This window comes from Harmonia axyridis, chromosome 7 (genome assembly GCF_914767665.1).
Source record: "Harmonia axyridis chromosome 7, icHarAxyr1.1, whole genome shotgun sequence".
Lineage (NCBI taxonomy): Eukaryota > Metazoa > Arthropoda > Insecta > Coleoptera > Coccinellidae > Harmonia > Harmonia axyridis.
The window spans coordinates 4,667,835-4,686,005 of record NC_059507.1 but is presented as its reverse complement, the minus strand read 5'-3'; the positions used below and the strand labels follow the sequence as shown (position 1 = coordinate 4,686,005).

Genomic DNA, 18,171 nt, shown 5'->3' with positions numbered 1-18,171 from the left:
TTGTTTCGATCACCGGCACTCTGCCTGGCTGATCAACTCTTTCGGTCTTATGGAGAAGTAAAAAATTGGATCGATTCGTGGATCGCTTCAAAAGATGACCAATTTTTTCAACGCTGGATTCGTACGCTGCCCGAAAGATGGGAGAAAGTAGTGGCCAGCGATGGACAATACTTTGAATTATAAATGTATAACCAGTTTTTTTACAATAAAGCCTCGAATTTCGGAAAAAACGGCGGAAGCAAAGTTGTGCGCCGATGTACATTTATAATTCTTACGAGCACTTTTTGTCGAAAGTTTTTGCTTATTATTTTCAGAAATAAACTCCCCTAAATAATTTTTTAAAATCCTTTTAACGTATATGATTCTTTAAGATTCTTTATTTAAGCAGGATCGATTCGAGCTGCCATGTTCCCAATTCCACGATACCTAACAATTTATCAGGAATTCATTTTATGAACACGTCCACATTTTAGGTTTTTCCGATTGAATTTTCCGAATTCGTACGCAACCCCGTTCAACTTTTTCGCCTGGCTGCATGTCGCATAATTGAAACTCAGGAATTTCGAATTTTTCTCGCTGTTTGAGGCAGGATCGATCCCAGGTATCTCCTGGGGTTCTATTTCCATATGGATGTTTTAATCCTCGGGGAAAACTATACATGTGGAACTGATGAACAGGACATGTATTCATCATTGGGGGAAAAATGTAGCACGGAATAAAACTAGAAAAAGTTTCGAGGGCATGTTCGAACGTTTCATATTTTAAGTTGTCCACGATTTTCGTGCAATGTAGTTCCATTTGGCAATTCAATTATTTTTTATTCTATTCATTCACTGTTTGAGTGAAAAAAAGTTGGAAAATTGAATGGATATTCTATTTGAATTTCCTTCGATTCTCACGCTTGAAATTCTGCACAAAGCTCGAAATTGCTACATTATACAGGGTAAGAACTATTTAGAGGGGTACTACAGGGATATCGAAAACCGTAAGAGATACAGGGTGGCTTAAATCACAAAAAAGTTGCGTTATTTAGGGATTAGTGTGATGGTGTTAGCAGATCCAAAATATCTCCACTGCTTCCCAAGATATCTCGAAAAAAATGAAAACCGAGATTGTCTTTTTTCTGTATAACTTATTTCTTTCTGGAGATAACTTCACGAAATTCGGTTTTTACCCATTATCCAATAAAGAGATTCTAATGGTGTCATCAGTTTTTCTCTGTTTTCCATTGTTTCAGAGACGGGATAGTCAATTTTTTTTTATGGCCGCCATATTGGTTTTCCTTATGAGGTGATAAAGAAAAAAATTACGAATTTAACATTGTAGCACACTCTCCAAAAATATCGAGTCTAAATACGCTTATTTGAAGAGTTGTTATGTGAAATCATCACTTGACTATCGCAGAGGCTTTAGAGCCTGTACGCGAACTGTATGCTGAACTTAACTTGATTTCGAGTTAAGTAGCTTGAATATCAAGTCAAGCCGTGAATCTCTACGTTCTATGCAAGAATATTCTAGCAAACTAACACAGAGCAAGTTATCTTTACTAAAAATTGGCAAATGACTTATCCAATACAATATTGAACCACAGACAAGATACTACGACCAGATAATAACCACAAATCATCGATTCTCGCCACATGTAAATGTGTTTGACTGTAAAACAGTCGTTCGTTCTGTTATATAACATTCATTCACCCTTTAACCACTGTGCAGAACGTGTCCAGAAATAATATTTCAAAATCGCCACGCTTCTATGGCGAATAATATGAAAATAACATCGGTGGTCGGCGTTTGAAAGCACAGAAATACATAAACCACAACACGACCGCAAGAAATGCTTCCGATTGAGCCAATCGACATTTCAGTCACGAAAAAAACGTGTCCTCAAGTTGCGGAAGTGACGTTTCAACTCGCATCTCGCTTCCATTGTTCCTCTGATTGTCAATCCATTTGAGATACGAAGTTCCTAGAATCTTCGGATCTTCTTTCCCGAATGGCCTCCGTGAGAAAATATTGGCCAGGACGCTCAAGATCGGGACTATCTCAAACTTTTGCGCGGAGCTGGAATTGGTTATTCGTTATTTGCATTTAACATTATTACATTAAACAGTTTTTTCTAATATTCTTCTTGGATTTTCTCCTTCTGATTATGAGATCAGCTGCAGAGAGTTTGAAATGGTTACATTGGTTACCCCATAGAGTAATAAACATAGATAGAGGGAATATACGCAATTTTTACATGTCCCCAACATGGTTAGATTACGTTGTCGGATTGTGATTTATTCTCAAATCCACAATTTTACTATATCGTTAAGAATGTATATTATATTGAATGAAATATATTTATTTGAGTGATTCCCGATTAAATATGCAAATTTGAATATTTGGAATGCGATATTTTTCCTAATTGTCGAATTTATAATAAGCAGAATATTTATTATATTCTGCATCTACCTGCTGAAATCCAAGGTTTGGCAACTTTTGCTCTCCTAGTGTCATCGGTTGTTTCACGTCGTTTGGCGCGCTTGAAGTTTGTTTTCTGAAATTCTGATATATTTAGGTATTTATTTCAATATATTTTGAGTTAATAAGAAACATTGATTCACTATGGGACATAAGAAGTGCGTTCTTTGTGGAGAAAGTCGCGAATTGAGTGAAACATCGTATCACTGATATGTTTTAATTAAATAGTTCATAATACCACAAGAATGCATTATCGACTATGATCAAACAACTTCATTGAATTTTACCGATATTTCGTAGCCGCTTGCACAAAAACAGATCTCCCTGGATAGCTATTATTATTCTCAACTGGTTTGTTCGATGAACAGATGAACTATACAGCTGAACATGGGGAACCTTTTCGAAACAATACATAATTGAAACCAAATGTTTCACTTTGTTGACATGTTGAAAACTAATTGGACACCTGAACATATTCAGCTTAATTAAAGGCACATTTGTTGATTGAGATTATCATTCGAAACGAACAAACAAATTTGAAATTTCCAGGGTAGTTTCCGATAATATGGCCGTTCGAAATTTCGTTTACCAAATAATTTCGAATATGCAGTTTCGATCGAGATAAATTTTGCCAAGTAGCTTGACAATCAAGCCAAGCCGTGAATCCCTAATTGTATCGTTCCATTTTTAGTAATGTCGTTGCCAGTTTGAGTCAGTCGAGTTTCTTTTATTGTATTTTTGATTTTTTTTTTCTTATAAGTTTTTTATTTGTCGGTGAAATTGCCCCCTTCCTCCTTCGAGAATATGTGTAAACTCCTTGTTGACGATTATACATTTTTTTGTCTTTCCTATAATATTATTCATGAGCCATAGTTTAACCCTGCTACGACCTTTGAAGCGTGTCCCTCATTACTAGATCCAAGCAGCCCCACCTTATATTCTCCCCCACTGGCGTACGAGGAAAGATCTAGCACGTGTTGTAAAAATCATAAAACGGAAATAACCTTACGCCATTTCTTATGAATTCAACTTCGACTGAATCGTCGACAGATGGTTACCAACCGTAGGAAGTAAACATAGGAAGTGAACTTAATGAATCCATTGAAGAAACATGATTACGTCTCTAATGATGAAAAAACTGTAGTTGGTTCATGACCGTTGATGTTTATTGCACTATGAACGCGAATAGAAGCACAGATTTTCATTACTACAGGACATCGCACTTTTTCATTCATGAAAAGTATCTACGCTTATGGGTATCCTGTGTCATATTCACCTTATGGTCCGGATTTGATGTCTGCTGAAACGTCTCAAATAACCGACAACAGATGGAGGAGGAATTTGGTTTCCTCGCAGGCATTTTGTAAAAAAAAATTGCAAGGAATGGAAGTTTTTTGTACGTATCTAAAAAGTCTCCCTTCAGCAGATATTCCAGGAATAACAAGATGCGAAAGGTGATATTGTCGGTTGAATCAACGTGAAATAATGATGAAAGCATTAAAATTCAGAAGCTGCCTCAGAGTAATAAACATAGATAGAGGGAGCATATGTCATTTTCAGTCAGCAAATTTTGTCCCCAACATGAACTATCGAATTTGACATGAAGCGCGCGGAAATGAAAACATATCAGTGATACCATATTTCATTCAATTCGCGAGTTTCTTCTCAAAGAACGCACTTCTTATGTCCCATAGTGAATCAAGGTTTCATATTGACTTAAAATATATTGAAATAAATACCCAAATATATCAGAAATCCAGAAAACAAACTTCAATTGCGCCAAACGACGTGAAACAACCGATGACACTAGGAGAGCAAAAGTTGCCAAACCTTGGATTTCAGCAGATAGGTACAGAAAATAATAAAATTTCTAGTTATTATAAATTCGACAATTAGGAAAAATATCGGGAATCATTCAAATAAATATATTTCATTCAATATAATATACATTCATAATAACGATATAGTAAAATAGTGGATTTGAAAATATACACTGTGTCCGTAAAGTATATGGAACAAATTCATTTTTACCTAAACAGACCATTTTAGGAAATAATCCTGAAACACGTCGATTTTTTATTTTAATTTACCGTATTTTAAAATAATAATCTAATATACAGGGTGAATTACTTTCGAGTAATGACGTCACCGTCATTTTTTTTAAATGGAACACCCCCATTTTGTCTCAATTTTCCGATTACTCTAGCTGAGCTGATTCCAAAAATGTATCACATGTTGATTCCAATTGGTAAAGGATGGACAAAAGTACAATAGTTTTGTGTGTCCTCATAAAATAGCCGTAACATTCTTTATTAGTTAAATTAACAATATTATCAAAAATACTTATTGTAGTAATTTTTCAATCTCAAGTTACCTACGTCAAGTATTCATTTATTAAGTACTTACTTACACTTTTATTATGTAGTGTCACTTTATTGAAAAAAATGATGAAATGAGAAGGAACTTTTATTTATAGCAGTTATTGTATAAAAGAACCGAAAATATCAACTTTTTTGAAATCACTATAAATCATAACAAAATAAAAAATAATAAAAAAATTAACTTTCTTGATATTGAGAAACCTCCAGGCTTTGTTGGACTTCATAATGTACCATCCAGGATATAAGACACATGAAGCATCTTATAGATTTGTCGCCTAACCTATTGCAGGTTTTTGTAACTGTAAGAGAAGCTCTGGAAAATTATCTCTCAGCAGGAGCTGAAGATGCTGGCGTTGATGAAAAATCCTTGGCCATTTTGCCCTAATTTGAAAAGATAATTCTGAAACTACCAGAATTTACCAGTAGATTTAATAGAAATGTGATAAAACTACTAATAAAGTCACACTGGAAAATGCTTCTGTCTCTCGGCGCTCGAGGAATCCCCTTATTTAGTCTAAGCGCGGACGAGATTGCAGAAATATATGCCGTCCGACTAGTGCATATCAAGCTCAAGTAATATCAAGTAGCTTGATATCAAGTCAAGCAATAAATATCTGAAACAAAATCAAGACAAGCTCAAGTATGTAATTTTTCACGAGATTGATTTTCAAGTCAAGTAATTGGTTGAAATGTCGAGCTACTTCGCTTGATGAATCCCTAGATATAATTGATCTTTTCATAATTCACTACAAAAATGGTCCTGGAAAATTTCATGCAAAACATTGAAATGAATTTCCATCAAGTAAAGACCGAAACAAACGAGAACCCACTAAGTTCTTTACTTTCAGATTTCGAGAAATGTTAAATATTTTCCCTTGAATTGTTCCAAATCGCCAATTCAGTAACTGGAATATATGAATGCAAACTACAGAAAACTTTAAATAAAGCTTCGAACAGCCAACATTTCATCGAACTTAATACAACACCACAGATGTCTACTTTATTTTCTCCTGAGTTTTGAAACGCGATATTCGTACAGGCAATAAAGTAACCAGAGTCATGTTTCGAACAAATTTTGCATACAATTTAAGCTTCTGATCTGACAAGGTTTTTTTCTTAACAAAACAAACATACCTCTGATACCTCGGAGTTGATTGATCAATTTATGAATTTATGTATCAGGTATACAGTTTGTTGAGTTTCGATGTGCGTTTGACATAAATGATATGGTCGATTTGGCTAGAATCCAAGTACCTACAAACGCCTCAAGGATCTTTGTGGATGCTAGGCAGTCTGCTGAACGCAGATTTTCTGCGCCAAAATAGATCGAGAAGTGCAAACCCGAAAACAATAGTTCGGTGTATATATAGACTTCATGCCATTTACTCGGTCGTAGAAATACTTTATGACTTGGGGAGTTTCACAGTTCATCGTGTCTAGAAAACGGAACCGACATCGATGTGGTTTCTGACATTTTCATTCACAATGGTAAGCCACTAATTTGGTTGAATTCTTTTTTCCTCCATGGTCAGCTGGCTTTGGTTCTTGTTTCAACCTTCTTATTGAACCTTATAAGGATGGAGATGCAAATCCAGATGCAAAATACGCCATAACGTGCCGTGAGAGAGGCCCAAATGTTATGCGAGCCGAGGAATCGATACATTTGGATCTTCTCCAACTCTTCTACTTACATCAACAATATTTTAGGTCGAGCCAGCATTTCGATGATGCATTAGCTTTAATACATGAGTAACAGATCCTGTCTCTTCAAATTTTTTACTTTACTTCTTCTTGCCTCTTCTCTGATTCTGAAGACGCGATCAACATAAAATTTTGTACTTATTTCACGTCAGTGATTACCTGATTTTTTACAGTTAATGCTCAATTTGTTGACTGTTGATTTTCAATCATTTTCATGGTACTTGAACGTATAAAAGATGAAAATACCTCCTCACCCTAAGCGAGTAAAATTCATGGGAAGTGTAGCGAAGAGAATGCCAATCGATTCGAAGAATTCAATAACAACGCTTGGTATGTCCTTATGAGTTTTCCCGTCCTTTATGGAAATTCTAGAAGGACTTTACCCTCGTTCACGTTGAGAAATTCATTCCAGCAATTATGTAGATTGTTCCCAAAAACTCATGGAACACACTCGAGTAGAAAACAGGTGTTTGTGAAACAAATTGAAAAATATTAATTTGGCTAGTGCTTGAAGAAAATCAACAACTGTATTAACACGAATTAAATTAGAACTTGAAATGAATATTCCTGATTATAGATTAAGCATAAGTTGTTTTAGTGTCTGTTTTCTTCTCCGAATATATGCTGAAATGAATGGAATATACAGGGTGGTTCTCCGTGATGGTATAGACGTTTATGGAAAACTAATCAAAATTTTCAGCTGAAAATTTGCATATTGGAGTTTGTGACAATGATCTTTTTCCCTAAAATCAGATCTCTACAACTTCCGGTTATACCGGAAACAGACTTCTACTTCCTCATTTCAAATGGCTTCTCCCAGTATATTATTGGATCACCAGATAGCTTCTTTGGCGACAATTTTGGCAATATGCCATACCTTGGGTAAAAACTCAACTGTTCATGAGTTATTGGGATTCTTATGAAAAAAATGGTGGCGATGAGGACTCAAATTTTTTTGAATTTTTCGGCAGAAGAAGCTTGTAAACGGTGTTTTTTTTAGAGCTATAGAACTTTAAATTGCAATAAAACAACGATGGATTATTCGATTGACATGAATTTTATTTATCCGCAAGATAATCTTGTGGCATTACATTTTAAATATGATTTCTGGCATATGACCGCCACGGCTGGCTCGGATGTAGTCCAATCTGGACGTCCAATTTTCGATTACTTTTTCCAACATTTGTGGCCGTATATCGGCAATAACACGGCGAATGTTGTCTTCCAAATGGTCAAGGGTTTGTGGCTTATCCGCATAGACCAATGACTTTACATAGCCCCACAGAAAGTAGTCTAGCGGTGTTAAATCACAAGATCTTGGAGGCCAATTCACAGGTCGAAAACGTGAAATTAGGCGGTCACCACAGCTCCTGGACATCATTGTTGTTCAATTCAGGAATGAAAAAGTTAGTAATCATGGCTCTATACCGATCACCATTGACTGTAATGTTCTGGCCATCATCGTTTTTGAAGAAGTACGGACCAATGATTCCACCAGCCCATAAAGCGCACCAAACGGTCAGTTTTTCTGGATGTAACGGTGTTTCGACATACACTTGAGGATTAGCTTCACTCCAAATGCGGCAGTTTTGTTTGTTGACTTAACCATTCAACCATAAGTGCGCTTCATCGCTAAACAAAATAAAATTGCACTATTTGCAAGCGTTGTTCAGACGTGAGTCTATTCATGATGAATTGCCACACCAAACTGAGAATAAATCACTTGACAGCTGTTAAATCGGTCGCCATCTTGAACAGTAATGCCAACTTAAAGTTATATACCTCGAAAAAAAACACCCGTTATAAGTTGTAGAGGTCTAAAAACATTTTAGGAACAAAGACGCATCTTCTCAAACCCCAATATGCAAATTTTCAGCACAAAATTATGATTAGTTTTCCATAATTGTCTACTAGGCCATCCCGGTGAATCACCCTGTATATTCTCTTAATAATTTTCAAACGAAAAATCACCGTTTCTAATTCATACCTTTCATGCAATACAAATTATAGTGAAATTAATGAAAAGTATGAAGATTTTTAATTCGAAATGAAAATGCGAAAAAAGTGTCGGTAAAAGAGAAATTTTGAGTCAAATAATCGTCTTATTCATAAAACGAAGGTGTATGAAGGCACTTTACGATGATGCGCACACTTGTAGTCGTAATTTTAATTCAGATTTATGTTATTCCTACGCGTAATTAACTCACCAATTTAGCATGCAACATTGAAACCAGCCTCAATGTACAAACCAACTCAGTGTCAAAATAACACCCAGCTTCTTGAATAAATTTCCCAGTTAATGATTGAAAATTACCAAGAGTAGGTGAAACATTTTGCCAGCCAGAAATTAAGTTTGGAGTAATATTGCTTTCCTTTGGTACAGAAAGTTTTCGATTTAGTCCATCATTACCAAATTTTTTCGTTGAAAATTTTTCTTTCAACTCTGAAATTTTCATAATTCACGTTTTAAGTGCATAGTTGAAAAAAAAACTGGCGCAAGCTAATTCCAATTCGTATTTATTTTCTTTTTTCACGAAATTATGCATGTAGATTTTTGCATCAAGTCAGTCTTCTCGAAACAAATATGAATTGAAAATTTTTTGCGGTCTGTGACCCCCATGTGAACATAGAATGACGTGGTACTGCCACAATTCTCTCTCTCAGAAACTTCGAGGTGAATGAAATTCAGGTAGTCGCAAAAAATCATCCAAGTTTTAAGGTCAAAATACTACAAATTTCATACTATGATTAATTATTTCCTGTTTATCTCTGAATAATGAAAAAACACTGTAATTCTACACAATGGTTATTATGGTCATTAATTCCTTCTATCTTATGAAATATCTCATCATTAAAAAATAGGTATCTGTTTCCAAGTGACTTTCCGGTAACTTGACACCGATCTTTCAACTGCGAAACTTTTGATCGTAGTTTGTTTATTGCCATCTTAGCATTATACGTTTTGATGTTTCCAAATTCTTGATTGTCGGTTTTGAATAAATTTAAAAAAAATCCTATAAACATGTGCTCGTAAACGCTTTGTTTTCGAGATACAGGGTGTTGAAGTTTGATTTTTTCTCATAGCACTTTCTCTTCACAAGATATCCTACTTAAATTTGCAATAGATATACCAATTCTAAGTTTTCATTATGTGATAAGCTAATTTTGAATGTAAATCTACAGGGTGATATTTTTTCTGGAACAGTTTCCTCTTTTTTTCTTCCAGAGGTTTTTTTTTGGTGGATCAATGGTAGTTTAGAAAAATGTAAAAAGAAACACTAGTCCAGTATTACACTTTTTAGTTTTTTTTTAGTTTCTTAGTATCTGCCAACGATTTCGAGAAACAAATTTCAAACAATTCTCTAGAAATCTTCAGAAAAATCCAAATTATTATAAAGATCCAGTTAGTAAGCAGTGATGAACAAATTAATTATAAGTTTTGGTACTTCACAAAAAAAGGACTAGAAGAATCACCCTGTATCTCGAAAACAAAGCGTTTGCGGGTCCATGTTTATAGCCCTTTTCTCCTCAAAATTATTCAAGGAATCTGTAAAATTTCTTTGTACCTTCAATTCAGAATCACCCTGTATAAAATAACATTTTCGAGCTTCGTGCAAAATTTAATGTTGATTGCATTGTCAAAGCCAGAAAATCTAAAAAAAAAAGAAAGCATTGACTTGACAAAGTTTTTGAGCAATCGTTCCAAACTTCACTTGAGTGTTTTCCTCATTTTTCTTTTTTCAAAATGAATTTCTATCAAGTAATGATCGAATTCATAAAAAAATATCCACTTGCTGTCACAACTATAAGATGTTTTCCACCGACTTCTGAAAACTGTCCTCATCAATAATTCAATGGTTATTCTGGAAAGTTTGTTTTCGCAAAATTCTAGTTTAACAAATATTGTTTCGCGTGAGGTTTTCCAAAGTTGACTTCTCATTTCCGAGAAATGCCACCAAGTAATTCTAGAATAACACAGCAATGTAAAATCCACGTATAACATAGCTTTGAGAGAACTGTGCAAGGTTTTGAAATATTCTAGAATTCATAATCGCAAACTTTAACTGATATTGAAATAGAGAATTCTCAATTCGCGAGTTTCTCCACAAAGAATGCACTTCTTAGGTCCCATAGTGAATCAGCGTTTCATATTAACTCAAAATATATCGAAATAAATACCTAAATATATCAGAAATTCAGAAAACAAACTTCAAGAGCGCCAAGCGACGTGAAAAAAACGATGACACTAGGAGAGCAAAAGTTGCCAAACCTTGGATTTCAACAGGTATAGATACAGAGAATAATAAAGATTCTGCTTATTATAAATTCGACAATTAGGAAAAATATCGGATTTCAAATATTCAAATTTGCATATTTAATCAGGAATTTCTCAAATAAATATATTTCATTCAATATAATATACATTCATAACGATATAGTAAAATTGTGGATTCAAAAATATATCACAATCCGACAACGTAATCTAACCATGTTGGGGACATGCAAAAATTGCGTATACTTTCTCTATCTATGTTTATCACTCTATAGCCGAATTTGTTTATGTTCTCTCTTTCTAATTAGACCAAAAAGTTCATAATAATCTATCAAATTTTGTCCTAACTCTAGCGCGGCATTCGATATCATTCAGAGAACGAGCGCTCAAAAAATACGCACTTTTTGGTTACCTAACTTAGGTTTTAGGATCATATACGAAATGATATCCATTTTATTCGATTTATTCTGCTCTTCAGCTGATATCAATATCACCATAAAATCGCACTGAACGCACAGAAAAAAATTTCGCTCTTTTCGCGAGAATCTGTGGAAGAAACTTCCTCATCTGTATGAAAAATGATCCTACCTAATGACCCGTTTTTCTTCATCTGTAAACGTCTTTGGCAGAGATTTATAGTTTATCTACCATTCCTACGTTTTTTTTTTTCGTATGCTGAGCGACTGGGTCCTCTAAATATCCATTAAGTTTTCCACCTTAATTAACAGACTTGTAACTGTTCCCGATGAGATTTCTGGTCTCCAAGCTCGTTCCCTTTTCTAATTCTATACTGGCATACTAATTGAACTGTGTGTGATGAAACCGGAGACAATTATTTCCATTATTCAGTTGGTTTGAGGGAGAAAAAATAACTTCCACCCATAAAAAAAAAATGGAGAAAGCCACTGAGTTGACGTCAGAAACTTTTGGCATTTGAAAATTTCAACCTAGTCGAAAATATTGGTATTTTTTACTGTATTCTACAAGAATTTTTTATGATTATGATAACGTAATTAAGACCATCAGAGTAATAAACATAGATAGAGGGAGCATATGTCATTTTCAGTAAGCAAATTTTGTCCCCTACACGAACTATCAAATTTGACATGAAGCGCGCGGAAATGAAAACATATCAGTGATACGATATTTCACTCAATTCGCGAGTTTTTCCAAGAAGAATCCGCTTCTTATGACCTATAGTGAATCAAAGTTTCATATTAACCCAAAATATATTGAAATAAATACCTAAATATATCAAACGACGTGAAACAACCGATGACACTAGGAGAGCAAAAGTTGCCAAACCTTGGATTTCAGCAGGTAGATACAAAAAATAATAAATATTCTGCTTATTATAAATTCGACAATTAGGAAAGATATCTGATTCCAAATATTCAAATTTGCATATTTAATCGGGAATTTCTCAAATCAATATATTTCATTCAATATAATATACATTCATAACGATATAGTAAAATTGTGGATTTGAAAATATATCACAATCCGACAACGTAATCTAACCATGTTGGGGACATGTAAAAATTGCGTCTACTCCCTCTATCTATGTTTATTACTCTATGGGTATTATTTATTCCATATTCTTTTTGAATTTTCTTTGGTTCTGCTTACTCGATATTAATAAGGTTCTGCATGAACCTTCGAAGTGTTATTTTACAAATAAATACAAAATTTCATTTCAATCGAATAAGTAGTTTTGAAATTGCCAGAACAAACTTAACCATGGCATTCGAGATCCAAAACTATACCCTGAAAATGTCAAATGACCAGCTTTTTTAGTCATTAGAGTACCAATTATGAATTTTTTCTTGTTCGAAAAGTCTTTCTGCAATTTCCCTTCTCTCTCCAATTTCGTCTCTAATATTCCCCATTTCTTTTCAGACGTTGAAGAATTATCAGCCAGCTTGATGGCAGCAGCAGGAGCCCAAGCAAAAAACAGTGACGTCGAAATGGGTGAGGACCATCTGTCTCAATCGACAAAGTCGAAGATCAGTTCAGATGGAAACTACCTCAACAGATGTGTATATCTGGAACAACTGCTTAACGGTAAGTCTCAAATATACGACTTGCATGTGTAGTTCTAAATGTAAGACGAAGATAAAAATTCAGCACCTAAACCCTCATTGTGCGATGGTCAAAGATGAGACGTAGGAATTGGTTAGAAATGAAACAATCGAAATAAAGGGTGTTTTTTTTAGAGCTATAGAACTTTAAATTGCAATAAAACAACGATGGATTATTCGATTGACATGAATTTGATTTATCCGCAAGATAATCTTGTGGCATTACATTTTAAATATGATTTCTGGCATATGATGTAGTCCAATCTGGACGTCCATTTTTCGATGACTTTTTCCAACATTTGTGGCCGTATATCGGCAATAACACGGCGAATGTTGACTTCCAAATGGTCAAGGGTTGGTGGCTTATCCGCATAGACCAATGACTTTACATAGCCCCACAGAAAGTAGTGTAGCGGTGTTAAATCACAAGATCTTGGAGTCCAATTCACAGGTCCAAAACGTGAAATTAGGCGGTCACCAAACGTGTCTTTCAATAAATCGATTGTGGCACGAGCTGAGTGAGATATTGCGCCGTCTTGTTGGAACCACACCTCCTGGACATCATGGTTGTTCAATTCAGGAATGCAAAAGTTAGTAATCATGGCTCTATACCGATCACCATTGACTGTAACGTTCTGGCCATTATCGTTTTTGAAGAAGTACGGACCAATGATTCCACCAGCTCATAAAGCGCACCAAACAGTCAGTTTTTCTGGATGTAACGGTGTTTCGACATACACTTGAGGATTATCTTCACTCCAAATACGGCACTTTTGTTTGTTGACGTAGCCATTCAACCAGAAGTGCGCTTCATCGCTAATGGACGTAGTGCGCGATACGTATTCCGCACAGAACCATTATTTTCGAAATGAAATTGCACTATTTGCAAGCGTTGTTCAAGCGTGAATCTATTCATACTCGGTCGCCATCTTGAACAGTAATGCCAACTTAAAGTTATATACCTCGAAAAAAACACCCTATAATTGACAATTCGAATTCGTATATTCATGTAATTTTTTTCATGAAATATCGCCCCCTCAAATATTGGCAAATCATTGAGAAACACTCTGTATATTTGAGATATACTTGTGCCAATTAAGTTTACCGTATTTCAGCGCATTTTTTTTTATGAGAAAATTTTCCCCATTGTATGTATCAAACCACATTGAAAAATTCTGAGGTATTATTCAATGTCTCTATTGTATTAAATTCTATAGAACACGTATTATGGTTTTAACCAATTGGTATTTTATTCATTGTATCTGAGATATTTCATACATTAAGACAACGGTCTACCGCTTCTCAAATGTTTGTTAAGTTATCGCAATCTCCATTGAAACTGGATCCATATTCTGTAGAGTTGTTGTAATGAGTGAACTTTCTTATATTTCCAGTTTCTTCCACTTCTCCTTAATTGTAATGGATTCTGCCAGTAACGTTTTTGCAACGTTTGAAAATGAAATAAAGGAATATAGGTACTAACCGGCTTTCAACTTCTTTTATCAAGAATAATCCTTGTATTACATTACTTGATTTCACGAATTTTGTTTCATAATTTTCAAACAATCCTTTGAATGTTCCGAGAAAAAAAATTAAAACTTCCTAGATGTAGAGCTTTTTTCAGATGTGAAACTATTTTTTTTGAGTTTTGTAAAAATAATTGGTTGCTGTATATTGCATATTCCTAGTTCGTGAATCAAATCCTGCTTAAATAAGGAAATCCTATTGATAAAAAATACCGAATATGTGCTATCGTTGTATTCCAAATTAAATGACACGCAATTTTCACTGACAATATACAGGGGGTGCCATTTGAAAATACAAAGTGAGGGGGTAACTACCACTACCACAGGGCTGTCAAATGTCACCTTTTATATACATTATGGAAAGGTACTTTATTGTTATCCAAAGCAAATTTTTCAAATATCTTGTCGAATAATCTAGATATTGCCAGTATACGATAACTTGGGACACCCGGTATTTATTGAAATTCACAATGTTTTCAAAAATAAATGCTGCTGCTTCTTGCCACAAGAAAATTATGTATTGTAGACAAATTTGAATTCCCTGCTCAAAATATAACGAAAAATGGACGCTCAACAATTTTTAAATTATTTTCTCGGTGAAAACGTGGAATTTGTGGGATAACGGAATATAAAAATAGTCCCTAAGGCGAAAGCTTGAACGCTCGATTTTCATTGAGATTTATCACCTGATGATTCACGGAGTGAAGATATTTCTTATTCATTTCCGACGCTGATTCAGGTACCAACCCCAAGAATCCATAATCCATTTTTAAGCGAAACCCAATTTCCTAAGGAGGATAATTGTTGCCAGGTCTACGGATTTTTCCTCAGAACTGGGGAAATTCAATGTCGTTTGGGAACTGGACAAAAAGCAGTTGCAGGAACGATCATTAAAATTTAATGCCGCATTAAAGTTTTAATCCTCCAATAAAGGTGCAGATAGCCAATAAGTTCCTTCTATTGCAGGATTAAAATTTTTAATGACGGTATTAAATTTTAAAGAACGTTCGAGAGAACGTTCCAGCAACTGGGTGTCTTATTTTCTTTTCTATGTGAACATAATAGTTATTCATCATAAAAGAGCACACAAAGAATATAGTAACATTAGTTATTTATAGTAATGATACATTATCTATCATACATGTATACTACAACATTTTACCTACGATTGCCTATAACGAACAAAAAATGAGCACAACGTTGTGATTAAATTTTGTTAAACTCATAAAGTAATATTTTTATTACTCTAAGGTTGCCTTGAAATCATAGAAATATGTTTATTAAAACAACCACTTGCGTCTATCAAGTTGGTTTGTAAACAATGCCTTTTAAGTGGAATTTTCGACTGGTATTTGATGTGTTTCGTCGAAACTCAGAGTAATAAACATAGATAGAGGGAGCATATGTCCTTTTCAGTAAGCAAATTTTGTCCCCAACATGATATATCAAATTTGACACGAAGCTCGCGGAAATGAAAACATATCAGGGATACAATATTTCACTCAATTCGCGAGTTTCTCCACAAAGAACGCACTTCTTATGTCCCATTGTGAATCAACGTTTCATATTAACTCAAAATATATTGAAAGAAATACCTAAATATATCAGAAATTCAGAAAACAAACTTCAAGCGCGCTAAACGGCGTGAAACAACTGATGACACTAGGAGAGCAAAAGTTGACAAACCTTGGATTTCAGCAGGTAGATACAGATAATAATAAATATTCTGCTTGTTATAAATTCGACAATTAGGAAAAATATCGGATTCCAAATATTCATATTTGCATATTTAATCGGGAATCGCTGAAATAAATATATTTCATTCAATATAATATACATTCTTAATGAAATAGGAAAATTGTGGATTTGAAAATATATCACAATCCGACAACGTAATCTAACCATGTTTGGGACATGTAAAAATTGTGTATACTCCCTCTATCTATGTTTATTACTCTATGGGTCGAAAAGAGTAATTCAAAAAGACTTCCAACCTTTATTGAAGAAGCAGTGTCGATCTCAGTGTCGGTTCTCTTAGTGTATGAATTCTCATCCAAAAAAAATGCGTTACTTAATGGAATTTCAGTAGTTTAAAGAGTTTCATTACGTAACGAAAATGGACCAATTTCAGTGGTAGATAAAAAAGAAATATGGCAATTCCTATTCAAAATGTGCCAACTTTAAACACAGATTCTGGGGAAAATGTTTCTTAGACCTGGCAACACCGGGAGCATATTTCAATAAGAGATGCAAGCGGAGGGGTGAGAATGTGTCTTAATTTATTGAAAATGACCTCCGAGGATAGGGCCCTTCATCCTACTCAATCCCGTCAGAAGCGTTTGAACTTTCCCCGGAAACGGATATAACTTATGGAAAAGCGGCCTATAATAATGGATGTAGATGTGATTAACTTGAAAGCTTTCCCTCGTTTGTAGTTGCTAGGACCTTTGTACTTTTTACTTATTCCGGCTTGGGAGGAAAAAACCAGAAATACTATTCTCTCGTAGACGGCTGCTCGCATCAACGTCATTAAGATTTAAAAGAAAGGGATTTTCATTGTTCGGATTTCGTTTTAGAATATGCTTCTGGTTTCGTGTCGGGAAAGGAGCTACTTTTTTAGCACGTTGAGGATTCGAGATGAGCGCTTTTTGTTGGAATAATAGCCGGGTTATAATTTTATGAAGATGGCTGTAATTTTCGAATTTTAAATGATTCGACTCGCTGATGAGGAATATCTCCATCAGATGGTTCCATATGAAATTTGTTTTCTCAAAAATTACAATGATTCAATTATAAATGGTTATAATGGCAACACTGTCTTTTTTTCGACATTTCTTATGTCATTTGTGTTCTGTAGGTTATGCCATTCAATCATAGAAATATATACGATTCAGTAACGTGATTAAGATTTGAAAGAAAGAGATTTCAATAGCCGGGTTATAATTTTGTGAGAATGGCTGGGAGTTTCAAATTTTAAATGATTCGACTCGGTGATGACGAATATCTCCATTAGATGGTTCCATATGCGTAGTATTTTTTCAATCTCAAGTCAAGTATTTATTTATCAAGTACTTGAATCATATCAAGCTACTTGATTTTCAGCAGTTATTGTGTAGTCTAATATCAATAATAAAATGATGAAATGAGAAAGAACCTTGCAAAAAACACTTTTGTTTATTACATTTATTGTATAAAAGAACCGAAAATATCAATTTTTTTGAAATAGAAAATAACTTAAATCACTATAAATCATAACAAAATAAAAAATGATAAAAAAAATCAACCTGGAGAAACCTCCAGGCTTTGTTTGATTTCATAATATTCCATCCAGGACTTGAGGCATCTTATAGATTTGTCGCCTAACCTATATCGGGATTTTGTAACTGTAAGAGCAGCTCTGGAAAATTGTCTTTCAACAGGAGCTGAAGATGCTGGCGTTGATAAAAAATCCTTGGCCATTTTGGCCAAGTTTGAAAAGATATTTCTGAAACTACCAAAATCTACCAATAGATTTCTTAGAAATGTGAGAAAACTACTGATAAAGTCACACTGGCGAATGCTTCAGTCTCTCGGCGCTCGAGAAATCCCCTTATTTAGTCTAAGCGCGCAAGATAGCATGAAATATATGCCGTGCGACGTGTGCATATCAAGCTCAAGTAACATCAAGTAGCTTGATATCAAGTCAAGCAATAAATATCAAAAGTCAAGTCAAGCTCAAGTATGTAATTGTTCACAAGCTTGAT

General features: G+C 34.5%; 1 protein-coding gene across 1 annotated transcript in view; it reads left to right on the top strand.

The window, feature by feature from the left end:
- Positions 1-18,171, top strand: part of LOC123684413 (tumor necrosis factor receptor superfamily member wengen) — a 51,850-nt gene that overhangs the window by 28,678 nt on the left and 5,001 nt on the right. The window contains exon 3 of the mRNA XM_045623664.1: positions 12,721-12,885. Coding sequence (XP_045479620.1) covers positions 12,721-12,885 — 165 coding nt within the window. The remainder of the gene's footprint in view (positions 1-12,720; positions 12,886-18,171) is intronic.